The sequence below is a fragment of the Micropterus dolomieu genome, linkage group LG11, assembly GCF_021292245.1.
Source record: "Micropterus dolomieu isolate WLL.071019.BEF.003 ecotype Adirondacks linkage group LG11, ASM2129224v1, whole genome shotgun sequence".
Taxonomy (NCBI): Eukaryota; Metazoa; Chordata; class Actinopteri; order Centrarchiformes; family Centrarchidae; genus Micropterus; species Micropterus dolomieu.
In genome coordinates this window covers 21,876,519-21,893,716 of record NC_060160.1, presented here as the reverse complement: position 1 = coordinate 21,893,716, position 17,198 = coordinate 21,876,519, and the positions used below count along the sequence as shown (strand labels likewise).

The following is a 17,198-nucleotide window of genomic DNA, read 5'->3' as shown; positions in this document are numbered from 1 at the left end:
ACACAATATGATGAAGGCATCCACTCAGATGTACCCAGGTCCAGGACTAGTAGATACTAACTGAATAGCTTGCTAATGCAATGCTTTCTGAGAGCTGTTACACGAATAATTAACCTTGCAACAATACAATAAAACTGCCAATATGGGGTTTCAATTACACTTCAGGAGGTCATCCACTTGTCAGAAGCGAATTCTTCTGGGAAACAGTCTTTCTGTACTTTTCTGAAGAGGGCATATCGGCTTGCTGACGGGTCTGAGGCCTTAGCCTCCCTATGATATGTTTGGACAGAAGCATAAAGCAGCTGTTTGCTGTGCTAACATTACCTCAAACAGATATTCAAGGTCAACAATGATATAGTGCCTGATAGCTTAAATTTCTAGTCAAAGTATTTTACACTCCACAACGCAAGCAAAAACTGCTATGGAGAGTTGAATTTGATTCTGCCCTTTACATAGCGAAGTGATTCTCCTTCAACAACTTCTTTATTATTAATCAACGTTATATTACACATTTATGTGGGAGTCAGCTTTTATTTGAACTTTTCTAGTATTTTAAAATGTTTTAGGACCTCTCAAATGTTTTGCTGCCTGACCCTTCTTTCTGCTTTCAGGCAGGTGAAACAAACAAACTAAATATTCCACTTCAGGGAAAGCTGTACTACAGTAACAACACAAGCAAGACATGAAAAGTAAGATTTCTAGGAAGGGTACATCTTTAGGTGCCTCTTTGCAGAGTGGGCTGCCTGATTTTTTTTTTATTCCCCTGGCAATGTGTATTGTTAGAGTGGCAGTTGTTGGACTCTCTGAGGCCTTAATGCTCACTGTTTTCCCCCTATTACTTGTGCCCGGTGGGGGGACAGACAGTTGTAGCGCGATGCGGTGCAGCGCAGCGCAGCGCAGCAGGGGTGGTCCCCAGATACCACCGATTCATACTTTCCACCTGACGCACAGGATAGAGAGAACAGAGAGCTAGCAATTACCAGACTTCTTTCTATATATACTGCAATCCTGGCCAACTCTGCTCTGCTGTACTCCACTCTGAAGGCTGTCTCAGGGCCAAGCTGGAGGTAATGAAAGCAACACACTCCTAATGGACTATTGATGTGTGTGTATGTGTGTGTGTGGATGTATGGAAGAAGACAGAAAGTAGTAAGAGAAGCTCAAAGAACAAAGGAAGGAAAAGGAGACTGTAAGAAATCATTCTGTTGGTGTGCTGGTGTGTTTTCCTTTTGTGTGTTGTCTGTGTTTTTGCAACGGCAAAAAGTGTGCATCCATGTCTGTAAGCTACTGTAAATCATCTATATAACTGAGCAAAAGCATCAGAAATAAGCCACAAGTGTGATCCAACAGCCACAATGTCCTGTACTGCCAGCCAAGGAAACAGAGACAGACAGAGAGACAGTTTGTCTGAGACATGAGGTCACTCAGAACCAGGTGTGTTTCCATCGTCCTTCAGCTCACCAGCAGGCAGCTTTCATAAAAATACACTCATATACAAAGAAAAAGACACAAATAGCTCCAGGTGACAAAAACATTAGCAACTTGGATGCCATCACAGTAACTTTCACCAAATGGAACTCGTCCCATTCCTACTGAGTCCATTGGCAGAGCATGTAGGTGTGTCCACATTTTTTGTGTCTCTGTGTGTGCCCCCTACCCTGCTGGCAGGCAGTCGGATGAATGAATGGGCGTCAACTCCTGGAGGTCCGGTGGCGCTACAGAAATAACTCTGCTGACCACAGTGACCTCTGCCTGTTCCCACAGCCTGCGTCCTGTTCTAATGGAGGCCCGTGCTCTATTTTGGGGACAGCCGCTAGATTTATCTAACTGCCCTCTGTGTCCTGGGACGGTGACAGTGACGTGGCCGGGTGTAACTGATGCCTGCTTTATTAAATTTTTTTTTTTTTTACCTTGCTTCCCTGACGCAAGCACACAGAGGATACAATCAGTCTTGAGGTCAATTCTGGTCAGGCAGATGTCCTGAGTAAACCTCATTATTTATGTTCACTTTCAAATGTAAGAATGAGAGTAATTATATGCACATCACACAGAAAACACCGTCTGTGTAAAAAAGCTTGCCTGCACACTTTATTTCACAAAAAGTTTAATAATCTGACCTGACGAAGATCCAAGTAAGATTGAAATGTTATTATACATGTTTTAATGTATACCTTAAAATATGCTTCAAAACATGCTAGAGTGGACACAAACTGAAAGCTGTAATTTATCAAAATCATGTGTTGTGATACTCTAACCTAATGAAAGTTGAAGGGGATAGAGAGGAGATGACCAGTGAACCACAAGAAGCAAGCCTGCTGAATTGCTTGCATACCACAGAGACCTTGGAGCGTGATTATCCTCCTCAGCAAACTTAATCTTCATTTTGGAAGATGGGCAGGCTGGCCGAAAGGCTATGAGTTCAGTGAACTACTGTATCTGCTGAGAGACTGAATATTATTTTTTGCAAAAGAATTGCATTGCCCCAGGTTCTGTATTAGATTAAGTTGACTGATGGCTAAAAAACCTGGAATCTAGGGATCCGTGAAGATAACGTGCACATCTGAAGACTTCTTTCCTGAGAGTAGTGGAGGGCCCAGGTAGATCTAGGGAGAAGTATAAAAAGAAAAGCCTAGAGGTTTTTGCTTATGACTGCAAAGTCGGCAGTGTGACTCCTGAGCTTGCCAGAATAAAATTCACAGGGAAAATGAATAACAAACGCCAATTTAACTATACTGTCTACTAACTAACTGGGCAGAGCTAGATGTTAGCAGAAATAAAAAACTATATGTGATTTGTTTAGGGTTCCTCTCAATTTCAGTAAACTACTAAATAATACATTTGCATTGTTGCTGTTTTTTAAATGACAATCCTGTACGTCACCCCTACTGGAAATTCCAAATGTATCAGGCCTAACAGAAGATGGCAATTCAGATTTACCCCAAAAAGTCCACAGCCATGCTAGTGGCTCTGTGAGGCTGTTCTTACGCAGTGTTCAGACAAACAACAGCACTGCGTGAAAAAAAGCCACCTCATTCATTTGAATGGGACCGCTGCGTTGGGACAGTGGGGTTGCTGATGCAGAGATCTCAGGCAAACAACGTTATTTGGCAAGACATTGCATTGGTCAATCAAATAAATGCAAGCGCACACTCCTGGTTGATTACTTTCTAACATGAACGCCATATTTCTACTGTTTACTTTGCAATCGTCGCAACAAAAGATAAAAATGATTGCTGTTGTGCCAACTTTCTAGAGCTGTATAATCCTGCAGTGTTTTGGGTCTGATAAGCCTTCAAACTTATTGATCCATCACTCAAACTGGCCTCGTATTACTTTACATCCGCAACAACAAACCTCAACAAACAAAGCCCCTTAGATTGTTTTAAAGCAGGGCTGTTTTTGGTCTGAACGTCTATTTTGGCATAGTGGTGCTTTGAGCTAAATACGAACATCAGGATGCTAACATTTATTAATCTGCACCAGCTGACCTGATGCTGGAGGGATGTTAAGTGATCACACAAGTTATTACAGTTCATCTTCTGGGGATCATAAATATCTTCAAATTTGATGATAAACCATTCAGTATTGTCAATATATTTCACTGAAATGTCAACCTCATGGTGGCACAAGAGGAAACGTGAGGACATCACCAAAGGCATTAGGAATAATCATCTGGGGACCATGAATGTCTGTCCAAAAAGTCCAACACTGCCATCCCTAGAGCCACGAAGCTAGTGCGGCTAATCAGAATCAGAAATACTTTATTGATATATTGAGATAGGAAATTCTTGTGTTACAATTGTTTACTTTGCCAATTAAGGTATTAAAGGAATAGAAAAAAATAAAGACTTGTTAAGTAGAAAATATCAAGAAAATATACAAAATACAAATCTAAAATTAAAATAGGAGTGTGGAAATATGTACAGGATTTCACAGAATGTGACAGAAGTGTAATGTATAAAGAAGTAATTATAATGAGTACTGATAGTGTTGAGGTGGAATGGACTAAAATTGTTAAAAGACCAGCTTGTATTACAATGAGGTCAAATGTGAGAGAACGTATTCTTAATTACTGGGCATATTCTAAATTCATGGATATTACACATTTTTGCCCCAGTTAATGATTGTTGTAAGCATATTTTGCAACAAGCTTCTATTACATTTCGGATCCAACCTTGTTGCTGCTTTACTTTCATGGAAAGATGACAATGATAAAAATGGAAAAAAACTAAAAACTTTGTCGTAACAGTCAGCTGTCCACAATATGAGTGAATCAACAGTACAAAAGAAATGCCAACATCATTCAACAGGCTGAACATATGTCAGACAAAGAGGAGAGGAAAGATGTTCTTCATACATAAAAGCAGCCTCAGGTGCTTGCACTAATATTGTGTTCACTCAGCTATATCCAGTAACACAGATGAGAATTAGGGAGGGATGAGCAGGAATGTGTGCGATCAGAAGAACAGCGAGCAGAGAGGAGGGGAGGATGAGCAGGGAAAGTCAGGGATGAAAGACAGAGGTGGCAGGGAAGATAAGAGAGGGAGGGATGCATGAGAGAGAATATAAAAGCAAGGACAACAAAAAGTGCACGGAGAGATTTGAGCAGGGGGAGAGGGAGAAAGATAGAAGGGGATCAACATGGCGGACAGCTGGGCCGGGGTCATGGGGTCAAGCTCAGGAAGCGGTCGCACAGTCAATGTCATCCTTTCATCTAGTCTGCTGCAGATGCAGCAACATAAACTTTACTCAAATTTAACCTTCCAAAAGCACGGGTTGATCCAACTTTCACTTTCTCTCTTCTGTTTCCCTGCGCCACCCATCATTTTGTTCTCCTCTCTGCCCTTTTCCATCTGTTCTCTTTTATCACCCTCTCTTATTCCTGTCACATTTCCTCAGCTCCTATTTCTTTCCATCACACTCCAGCTATATTTCTCCCTATTACTCTCCCTCGTTATGTATCTTTTTCTCATGGTAACTCTCCTTCATTCTGTCTCCCTCTACATTAGATGTGGTTGAGTGGAGAGCAAAGTCAATCGTTCCTGCCTAAACCCCTCCAGGAGCCAGAGCTTCTCTCCTTTGCCTGAACAAACTTTGAAGCCAATCAAAGGGCTTATATTATTTTTTTGTGGAAGGGGACTGCAGCAGGTGAATACTTTATATTTCAGTGACAGACCACTCAGAGCGGCTGCTCTCTCCTCTCTTCTCCTCCTCCTCGCTGTGCTAACCGATGGCTTCGCTCATGATTGATACAGTTCAGTGGCAAAACAAACAAAGCGTGACAAATCCAGATTATTGTCTGTGTGTGAGATAAGGTTATAATGAGAAAGTGCATCGGGGGAAATTGATCCTTTTTCAGGAAGCTGTCTGATTTACTGGGGATGCCAATAATAACTTCCTGTGTGTCCTGTCTCTAATGGGAGGCGGGTGAAGTCAGGAATGGGGGGTGGAAGGTTCATGCACAGAGGACAGATTTCATTAAGATGCAATATCCTGAGAAGTGCATATGAAAGGGAGGTTTGGTGGCTAATTATTATCTGTGGCAGCATATATTGAAAAGCTGTCTGTCTGGGTGACAGCAGCAGTAAATGAATTATCAATACATAATGGATCTGACCTTTTGTTTCTGTCAAAAACGCAAATGGAAAACATTAGATTTAAACAATTTACAGTTTAGAACCCACACGTGACACACAAATGCATCATGGGAGAAAAAGTGCTTTGGCATGCTTGGAGAGGCAGACACACTGACAGCCAAGCCACCAACCTACTTGGCTGCACGTTAAATCTACTCGCCATAGGGGAGAGAAATGGGCCTGCTGACAGGCCGGTTATTAGCCAGGGGAATGTGGGAGGGATTGTAGAAATTAACATGGATTACTCAAGTATGACTGACAGTTTCAGAAGGGCTTTTTGTGACTTACCAAGTGATTTGGGACTTGCCTTAATTCAGCAAGGGACGTTTTAATACCGTGGGCTGTCTCTGCTATCTTGGCACAGTTGCCTTGGTGAGGATGCCAGCAGGGAGGGAATCTTTTTCTGCAATAGCACCCCCAGCAGCAACTCCCCCACCCTCAGTGGCACAGGCCCTGTGTTCTGCAAATAATGACGGGATGTGTCGGCAGGCCAGCACTTTGGGTTCAGAACTGCCTTTTGGTCTATGCTCTGTTTAGTTTAAAGGGTGTCTTGCCAAATAGTGTCCCCTGTGAACTCTGTCAGGCATAAGCCTGTCAGCTGTGGTGGTTCTACAAAGCCTGGGTGTCATCTGGATCTCTGACAGATCAGCAAAGTAAATCAGAAAACAGAGAATTTGACTGGTATTTTCAAATGCAATCACATTCATCTGGGGGTGGAGCATTTTACATGAGAAAAGGGCTGATGCCTCCCATAAGTCTCCATGAATAATATGCTTTTACTCTAGGCCTAAATAAAGTTTTTATTTGTCTACACTAAAATAGGGTACTTTGGACTAATAGACTGAGTGTGAGTGAGGGCAGACAGAGACAGTCACTGTGTTTTGAACAGAAATTGCGAAAACAGATAAGGTTAGGGAGAGAAATGCCAGAGTGTTATAAAAAAACAAGCAGGAAATCTTGTACATATTGCATGTTTCCGTTTGGTTCCATCTCCCAGGGCCACTGTGGCTGCTTCCTGATGTGGTTTCCATTATTTATCCAGCATCTATTGGACAATATTGGAGCCGACTCTCAGCTCTGGTGCCATATTGGCAGCAGGACAACGGAGTGAGCAACAACAACGGAAGTGAAAAGGAAGAAGCTGCAGTGTTACTGCCCATTCAGTCTGGATTGAATCTATGTTTGCACAGTTAGAGATTCATGAGAATGCTGGATTCATCAAAGTCTGGTGTTGTCATTTGGCAACGCTCAACACTACCTGTTTCTAGCCCTCCTGAAAACGCACCTTCTTGTTTATTTAGCTGTTGTTCGACTGTTGACAATGAAATTAAGCTAAATCCCACAAAGAGCAGCAACCTGCCGGAGCAGTACAGCACGTACAATGTATCAAATGTTATAAATTTTCCTTCTGCCATGGAAGACACACAATATGGGATGTACATGAGATTACTCACCTGCCAAAACCAAACAATAGCTAATGTATCTCTGGTTCAAATTACATTTACCATAGGGTGTCATCTCTAAGCTGTTTAATGCATTGTGGGACGAAGGGCTTTAATCAGCAAGGCTCAGTGGAGCCAGCGGATTAAATCACTTTTTATCTGCACTTCCTTTGACTTTCCCAGAGCTCAGGGTTGCAGTGTAAATCATAATGCGTCCCTGTTGGGCTCACTTCAGTATGGTTTATTGCTATAGTAACATTTCATAAATTCCATTTATTTTGTGTATTGAGTAAATCCACATCCACTGAAAAACAAGGATAACTCTTTATTCTCACCTCCAACCACAAAGTTGGTCATTTCTCAGAAAGAAGAGTTTGTGTCTATGTGAGTGTAGAAGTCCATCTATCTGTGTGTGTGTGTAACCTATGTACTTTCACATACATGCACAGCATTTCTGTGTATGCGCACTGTTGCATATAAATAAACAGTATGAATCTATGTCTTTAGGTGAAAAAATATATCCACATCGATGCATGTGCACCATGCATGTACGGAGCATGTGAATGACTTTGCATCTGTGTGTGGTCGTATGCACATTCACAGTCGGCAACACCGACGGAGAGAGCTGCCGCATTGCACAGAATAGCTAAACAGCTGTAGTGCTCCATCAGGGCTATCGATCATGTCCCTCTCTCTGAATCACAATCAGACGTGGGCAGAGCAGAGCGGCTGGAGCAGGCCTCTGTGACTGGCTTGTTGGACGAAAGCTACGCACCTCTCATATCAACCAGGCCTCACCAAACAAACCTGAGCTGTATAGCTGATTAGATGAATCTATATGCTAGTGCCGTAGCACTACTTACTTTCTCTAGAACTAGCTGGAAAGCACGGACACGTGTTTTATTTAAGTTCCTGGCAAGCACTGCCTTTTTTTCCAGCAGTGTGTTTTATTGCTTATAAAGAATATACCAGTGTCTATCTTGTTTATGGCACTAACTACTTATGTTATGGTTATAACAGTAACAGTAATATATCTGATCACGACAAGTATTGAAATAACACCTAGCATACTAACTGAAATACAAGCTGACTATGAGTAACAGTTACATTAATTAAAAGTGCATTAAACCCTATACTGTATATAAATAAGACAGACTAGTAAACAGTAGCAAATCTGGCATTATTTCATTAAAAACCTAACAGTAAGAATAGGGAAGATGTTTAAGTATCATTAGCTGCCATCTGTTATCATCTCCCCCAAACTCAACATCTCATGTAATCACAAGGAAGTTAGATGTTATTACATTAAAACAGGAAGTGTATGGAAGCTGTCTATGGCACCGTTAACTGCCATCTGTTAGTATCTCCACAATCTCCTGCTCTGTATGTTCCGCCTCTCTGTGTCGTTGTGTTATCTGCAACTCAACGTTAACTTCCTGCCAATATGGTGACTTCCTTTCCTTTCATTTTCAAGTGGTCAACAGAATTTAACAGATGACCCGGCACATGACATCCACATATTTACTTCCTGGTATGGGACAGCAAGGTTACAACTCAATATCCTTTTGTATTGCCACTGGACACACCTGAGTAGAGAAGGGCCACTATAAAAAAAAAAACATCACACACACTCGCATACACACACACCCACATTTCTTGACACAGTGACAGTGTGATTGAGTGGCTAAGCTGGAAATGCAGAGGCTTGTCAGATATGGGCTTGACAGGATTGGTGAGCAAGCTTGGGGCAATGAGAAGAGGGTGTGCATGTGTATGTGCATGCATGCATGTTGAGAGTGTTGTGGTGCGTTTGTGCAGGCGTGTGTGTGCTAGCACAGCTACTTTGTGTATTTTTGTGGGTTATGCTTCAAACGCTAAATGGTGGAAAAAAGGGATTTCATTAGAATTATATGGATGTTGACATTCCATTCAGGTCAAAGTTAGTGGTGCATGACTGTATCTGTGCCTGTGTGTATGTGTCAAGGTTCACACAGTGTAGTAGTCATGGATGTCACATAAGCATACCCATGCTTGTGCACACGCACAAAGACACACACACACACACACACACGCGCTCCTGCTGTGCTGTGTGTGGCAAGGGCCCCCTGGGGGGTGCCGCAGAGCTGTCAAAGCAGGATGGATGAAGAAGCTGCCCTGCATAGCAAGGGGCTCTGGGGAAATACCACCAACGCGACACACACATAAAAACACACACATAAGCTGACTCTGTTAGCACACAAATACAGTGTTCACAATTTAAAATGCATACATTTGAATATGCACAGATGATCCGAACATATAAACAAATACCAATCAATATTGGTAAGAACACCTAACATGCACACCTGTATACACACACACACACAGACACACACACACACACACACACACACACCACTGCTTGTGTGGGAAACAGAAACAGCCCTGGGGTCCTCTGCAGAGGAACATCTGAGTTTGATAACAACGAAATGTCCAGAGATCTCCATTCAGCAGAAAGCAAGTCAACATGGAGAGTGTCAGAAAGCAGGAAAAAATATGAAAAATCAAAAACTATGGGAAAAGTATCAAAGGAATGACAGAGTGAGCCTTTATCCATCTGTATTTATGAGGGGAAAAAGCACCAATGCATGTAAATGCATAAAACAATAAACAAAACAATTTTTTAGTATAATTTTGGCGTTGTCTTATATGCTTTGGACATAATTCCTACAAGGTAATACTACTATTGTAGTCACCAAGTTTATTTCTGAGATTTGGTAACGAGGCTTCATCACCAAAAAGACATCTCCAACTTCAACTTGCGTGCACAGTTTTCATGTGCAAAGATGGGATATATTTTAGATTATTTACCTCCAAATAAAGTAGCTTAGACAATCTAGACAATCTAGATAAACTGTTGGCTTGTTCACAAAAAAGTTGTAACAAACAGAGGCATTGATTGTCGTATGCATTACCTCAATTTACAAATGGCAACAGCACAAGGAACAATAATAGCTTTTGCAACAGTCAGTTGCGTGCACACACAAACATACATCAATGAAAAGGGGGGATTTCATGGACCCTTTAGGAGGGACCATAGTAGCACCAGACCAGAGCAGACCTTGTAAACTTAACCATTCTTAATTCCCCAGAAGGATTTCCTCGATCAGGGCAGTAAATCGCCATGCTTGGCAAAAGCCTGAACAATCCATTAACAATAATAAAGCCTGAGCGGCCGGGAGATAGACCCTTAAAGGGGAAGGTCAGCCTGATATTACAGCTTTAAAGGTTTCCTATTACGGCTCAACTTCAATATAACCACTCACCTTCCCTTTAATGGCCGCTGGCTATGCAGTGGCTGAGCATATATGGAGATTCTAAATCCAGTTTCTCTGAGATATTACTCGATAGTGGAGAGCGATTTCTGGGTCAGTTTCTGTGCCGCTGGTTGAATGTGTGAGTATTGTTAATAAAATTGCCACAGAGGTGAAGGACATCTCCTCAGTATGGCCCTGTCTGGCCCCCACGTCCTGCTGGGACAGGAGGGAGGCTGTGAGCGCTGCAGCACCTGGCCCCAAGTGCTTAGGCAGCATGTTTTTTCTTCATCCTGGCCTTTCCCTCTGGCTCTGTCTTTCATATCTTTACTCTCATTCCACCTCACTTTCCTTTTTGCAACCACCTTTTGTCACCCCTACTCCTTCTAGACTTGCTCTGTTTCCGACATTTCCAGAGCTTTGTCTCCTTTTGTTTTAAACTTTTGGGACAGAGATGCCACATTGGACAGCGAATAAAAGACACATTTCTGTGCTAACCCAGAATGCGGTACAATGCTGTCTCTACATCTGTCTCCCTTCTGCGACTTCCTTTTTTTCAACCTCTTTACCCTGCCTGTTTTCTCCTTGGCCAGCTTGTTCCACTGTCTAGGGTGACTGCAGGAAAGAGAGATAGGAAGGAGAGAGGACATGGAAACAGAGAGGAGAGAGGGGAGAGTGCAAGCTCTTAAGTAGATTGCAAAGAACAGCACAGAGGCATGAGTGTGAATATTAAGAGGGTTTTCTCCTGCCCAAGAAGCTCCAGCCTGCAGCAGCAGCACCACCAAGGAGGGAGAGAGATGGTGACAGAAAGAGAGACGGAGAGGAAGAGGCCTAACAGAACCGTCAGCTATTCAGCCATATCCACGACTGCTAGCTTCAGGTGTCAGAAACAACGGTGTACACAATCTATCAAGCGGTCCGGCAGATCTGAGATGAGAAATTACCATAATTGAATTAGAAAGGAAGTTTCTCATTTCAAAGGTGATGATTTTCCAAGAAAGAAAGGAACGGGGTGATGCGAGAGTAATGTAAAGCAAAGGAGGGGGGACTCACCTGGAATGCCTGGCGGGGTTTTCAGGTATTTTCCATTGAAGTGCTGTATCACTACTTCACATTTCTCTGTGGACTCCATTCTGCAACGAAAGTGACACATAGGGTTTAATTCACTTCTATCGTCATTAGAAATCAAAGTACTTAACCTCTACATTGCACGGTTAGTAATGATTCTGGTTTCCAGAATGAAAGAGAGAGACAATACAGGAAGCTGACTGACTTAGCTCCCCCTTCTTCAGCCACTGGATGATATACACATGGGCCGAGCAGCTGACCAGAGCTCTGATTTCTCATGTCATAAGCACACAGACACTAATACATGTCAAAACACTTACATAAGTATGTTAAACACATAAAAATGCACAAATGTATTGTATGTTGGCACGCACACACATATCTTTTATCTTCGCACTGTGTTGTGAGGAAATTACGCTGATTTCAGAGCCCTGAATTTAAAATTCAAGCTGTGAGCCATGTACGCTGTCCCAATCATCACAGGCACACAGGCATAAGAAAAACTGTCACCAGATGTTAACTCCACATCAGTTTCTTTACCTCACCATAGTGTGGTAACCATGACTATAATGAAAACTTACTCCTACAGTAGCTCCTTACCTATAAAGATAGGACCTGTATTAAAACATATACAAATAGTCCGATAATATGTGGCTGAGATGTTTTGTTTCCGGGTGGCACGGTGGTACAGTGGTTATCGCTGTCACCTCACAGCATAAAGATTGCGGGTTCAAACCCCGGTTGCCCAGGCCTTTCTGTGTGGAGTTTGCCTGTTCTCTCCGGCTTCCTCCCACCGTCCAAAGACATGCGGACTAGGTTAATTGGTGACCCTAAATTGTCCTTAGGTGTAAAATCCAGAATCTATAAATATGCAAATTGTTATAATTTCTAAAAAGTCCTACTTCACTGTGAAGTTCATTCTAAGTGTATGTGCACTGGTGCATTTAAGGGTCTACATCACACTTGTATTAGTTGCAAATTGGACCAGGATTGGCTTTTAAACAATTTGTGATGTCATAAATCATGCTTGTAGGCTCATCCCTTAAAATCAGATTTTCACATCAGGACTTTTAATTACTATATTATCAACTGACAACACAAAAAGTCTACAGTTATCCCATCTGCTCTGTGAGGCTGCATGCAGTGGTGCTTTGAGTTATATGCTAACATGTTAACCTGCTCACAATGACTGTAAGCTAAAGGTTAACATGCGGATGTTAATCAGGCATAATGTGTACCATGTTTACTAAACAAAAGTACAACAGAGGCTGATGGCAATGTCATTAGTTTGGCAAGTATTTAATCATAAACCGAAGTATTTGACAAATGGACATTTTGACCAGATGACAGGAATAGTCAGGGGATCACCAAAGTTATTACAATTCATCCTGAGGGGAACATGAATGTGTATACCAAATTTCATGGCACTCCATCCACATTTTGTTGACAAATTTCACTGAAAACTAAGAACGTGAACCTCATGGCAGCGCAAGAGGAAAGGTTAGGGGATCACCAAAGTCATTATAATTCATTCTTTGTGGAAAATTACTTCCTGCATAAAGTTGTGTGCCAACCCATCCAGTAGACGTTGAGATATTTACACTGTATAAGTTAAAACTTTTACATGCTGGTAGGGCTACATTGTGTTTGTTCCCCCAAAATTCAAGCTCTTTTGGTACTAATTGGGCTGTCAAATAATACTAAGCTGGCTGCTAAGAATCTTAATATTAGAATCGTAATATTTGATGCTGATTTTTATCTCCTCCCGCCTTGATTACTGCAGTGCACTTTATTCTGGTGTAAGACAGGGCTCCCTCCACTATCTCCAGCTGGTACAAAACGCTGCTGCTCGACTTGTTACTGGGACAAAGAGACACATTCATATCACCCCTGTGAAATGATTTTAAAATTTTATTACCCATATTTAAGGACCTTCGTCCTAAACACATCTCTGATTTATTGACCTGGTATGTGCCCTCTCCACCACTGAGATCTCCAGACCGAGCCCTGCTGGTTACTCCCAGGTCTCAGTTGACAGAGGGTGATCAGGCTTTTGCTATTAGAGCCCCCACACTATGGGACTCTCTGCCTACTTAACGTAAAAGTCTCTAGCTTCTTTTAAATCTCTAAAACATTTCTCTTTTTGAAAGCTTTTGGAAATTTTTGATATTGTTTTTACTGTTTTTATTCCTTTTTATTTACTCATTTTAATCTCTTTACTTCCTCTTTAATCATGTTCTTTGGCCTCGTTCTCATTTTATCTGCCTTGTCTGGTTTATTTCTTTTCGTAAAGCACTTTGTTGTTAAGAAAAGTGCTATATAAATAAAGTGTATTATATTATTATTATTATTATTATTATATTACAGGAGTCAGGGTAAAGTCATTAGGATTCATCCTCCAGCCATCATGGATATCTGTACTGAATATTATGGCAATCAGTCAATATCACATCAAGTATAAATTAATATAATAATAAGGGTAAAGAAAAATTAGGAATGCTGGTTTTTTTTACTGTCCATCGCATCATTATTATTATTACTATATCATACTTTTCCCTATATATCAAACATTATCATGTTAGGTTACAGTATCAAAAAACACATAGCCTCACATGAATTTTCACCTAGTTTATATACGGTATGTTACCATGCAGATTCTTTAATATACACTCACAATGGACTCATATTAAAATGCAGGCTTGAGTGACTCCTATGCCTATGGTAATATGCTCTTGGAATGTGCGGAATTCATTGCTTTCCAGATTTTCATGCTTTATTCGCTCTCCCCTCCAAGAATACTTATATCATCCTGTCAACCTCTCACTTCTCTGTCCTCCGTCTCTCATCCTTCTCCTATCTCTACCTTCATCTTTCTTTTTTTTTTTAACCATAGCTTCTTTATCGCTCTCCCCGTCCCATCCATCTTACTCCCGGCCCGTCTGCACCTCTTCTTTTTGACGTCTCTCTCATTCCTCCCCGTCTTTCAACCTTGGTTATTTCCTCCATCTTTCAGTGTTACCCTCGCTCTCTCCCGCCCCATCTCTCTCACTTTCCGTGCCCTCCTTTCCTTCCTTCTCTGTCCATCCTTTTGTTTCTCCGCTACACCCTATCCACATCAACAATCTTTCTCCCTTTTCCTCTCCGTACTTCTCTTTTTAGAATATGTAATCTTTTTTCCACACTTCCTGGCATCATCCATCTCTCACTGACCCAGTATCCACCCTTTTCCCCATCTCTCTTTCTTCTTCCTCTTAACCAGCCACTGTGACTTAGCTGATTACTAATCATGACAACTGGTCTTTAAAAACACCAACACTCAGCAACTAGAAATAAGACCAGTAAAGCACTGTCATTCAGCTGATTCAAAGAGTATGTATATATGTAATACGTGATTATGGTTAGAAATTTTTTTATAGTCCTCAAATGTTCTAAAGGTCTAAACACAAACAGCCATAAATGAACTATGTCTAAATACATTGGTCTAAAATTTATAAAATTATGATTGGATCAAAGAATTAGTAAAAGAGAGTAATACAATGAAGCAGTCTACGGCTGCTTCCAGTAACTGAATGCATTCAATACTCAGTGCTAAGGACACATTTCCCCCAAACACCACCCTGTCCTTCCCTCCCAGGAGAAGAGCTTATTCAAACAGTTCATGCAACATTTTTGCTTCTTTTTTTCCCTCACTTTAAGAGTTTAGTCATTTTATTCCATGTAGTATATCATAACTTGTTTTGTATGTATAATTCATTTTACTCGTTTGTGAATATGCTTTGGCAATTTCTTTTGATGAAAGCATCATGTCTCTAAAGCTTTATTGAACTGAAATAAAAATACAGTGTGTTTATGTTTACATATAATCTGTATGTGTGCACACATTCATAATAATGCTCCTAATCCATGTTCACACACACAACTGCACTAAACATGCCAAAAACCCCTCATAATGCTTTCACTTTAGAAGGCGGTGAGGATCTGCATGAAGCATGGCTAACCTCTTTATCTCTTTTGCTCTCTTTCACTAAAGCCTAACAACCCTGTACAGGGTACACACTCAACTTAGTGCTTCTGAAATAATAGTGTATGTGGCTGTGTACTGCATTATCAAAACAAAAGCTGTTTTGACATTATTTTGTTGCTGTCTGTTTTAACACAAAAATCAGGTTAAATGCATCCCCCTTATGCAGAGTTTCGAGTGATTCTCTGACTGGAAGTGTCGATGCTTAGCTTCCCTCGCGCTCTTTATCCATCCTCCTCACACCCCCTCTGGCTATTCATTGTTCGCCTCTTCCTCAACGCCGTCTCTAATTCACTCTTTCCAACAGGTAGGTAGGCAGAAAACAGGTGGGGAGACAAGGAGTAAATAAGGCAGACAGGCTGTTAGGCAGTCATAGGGACACAAATCGGTCAGCCAGACTGTGTGTTGGTCAGTCAGGCTTTTGGGATAGCCAGTCAGCCGGAGAGCCAGGCAGGTAGGTAGTGAGGAAGGCTGGTTTTTCTCTGTGTGCTGCTGGTTAATGGCATCAGGTGCTGCTGTCTGCAATGATTAGTGCTGGGGCTGGAGTAATGGGCTCTGATAACAGTAATGGATCGGCCCACAAACACTTAGCTCAGTTTACTCTCTCTAATGCCCCTCATGGCCCAACCCTCAGCAGCTGTCTGTCTGTCTCTCTGTTGACACAGGTAACAGAGCTCTACAATTCATGAAATATATTGATTTCTTTTTTCTCCGTTGTCCGAATCTCTGTACTTATCAATTACCACCATTCTATTTTATTTCTTGATCCATTCACAAACAATAAACTAACCAAAACACTACTCATTCACTTTTCACATTTTCTTCCAGACTGCTGCATTTACTCGTTTCTCTTTCTATTCCTCAATCTTTCTCCATCTCATACTGCCTTCTCCATCCCATCACCTTCTCTTTCTCTTCATAATAACCTCTATGATTACTTCTTTTTACCTGGCCGTTGTTTCACACTCCTGTCCCTCTCTCTCCCACCATCTCACTCTCCCTTTCCATCTTGTCTCTTCCTCCTCCCACCGAGGGCTGCCTGAACAGGTGGCTTGTGGCAGGTTGTTTCTGTGCTCTGCTTGTTGGCCTGCAGGAGGCTGCCTACCTGTCTCTGTGTGTGCGAGTCTGCTTATGAATGTGTGTGTGTGTGTGTGTGTGTGTGGGTATATGTGCTTGCAGAGGGTGTAGACGTGTGTAGAGACCTGTCTGTGCATATGATCATGTTTGTGCATATGTGCCTATTTGTGTGTGTGTGTGTGTGTGTGTATGTGTGTTTGTGCTCGTCTGTCCCACTGTAACCCTCGGTAATAGAGCAGGGAATAGGAGAGGAGTTCAGCCAGAGCAGGTGATTAAGAAAAAATTCTGCAAGATGGCGGTGCTGTGGCCGTCAGTGGCCTCCTCTGGGTAAACAAAGGAGGAAAGTGTGGAGAGGAATGAGAGCCTGGTGGCTGCTGCAGAGGACAAGGACAGAGCGGTTTATGACTTTGGGGGATTAACAAGCTGAAGTGGAAACTTTTATAAGTAGAAAAAGAAATAAACTGTTCAGCGGTTGGCTTGGTGGTGGAAATATAGCAGGCCTGGCCATACTGTAGAGACAAGGGGGTAATTGCTGGTATCCATAAAAGTATGTGAATGTGCAAGCACGTGTGCACACACACACGAGGGCACACACACTCTGATGCACAGGCATGAATAAGACTAACTCATCCACTGGCAGATGCATTGCCAAGCAGGCTTG

General features: G+C 41.9%; 1 protein-coding gene across 1 annotated transcript in view; it reads right to left on the bottom strand.

Annotated features, from left to right (window-relative positions):
* LOC123979431 (RNA-binding motif, single-stranded-interacting protein 3-like) overlaps nt 1-17,198 on the bottom strand; it is a 101,484-nt gene that overhangs the window by 28,857 nt on the left and 55,429 nt on the right. Inside the window, exon 5 of the mRNA XM_046063345.1 lies at nt 11,425-11,504. Within this exon, the coding sequence (XP_045919301.1) occupies nt 11,425-11,504 (80 nt within the window). The remainder of the gene's footprint in view (nt 1-11,424; nt 11,505-17,198) is intronic.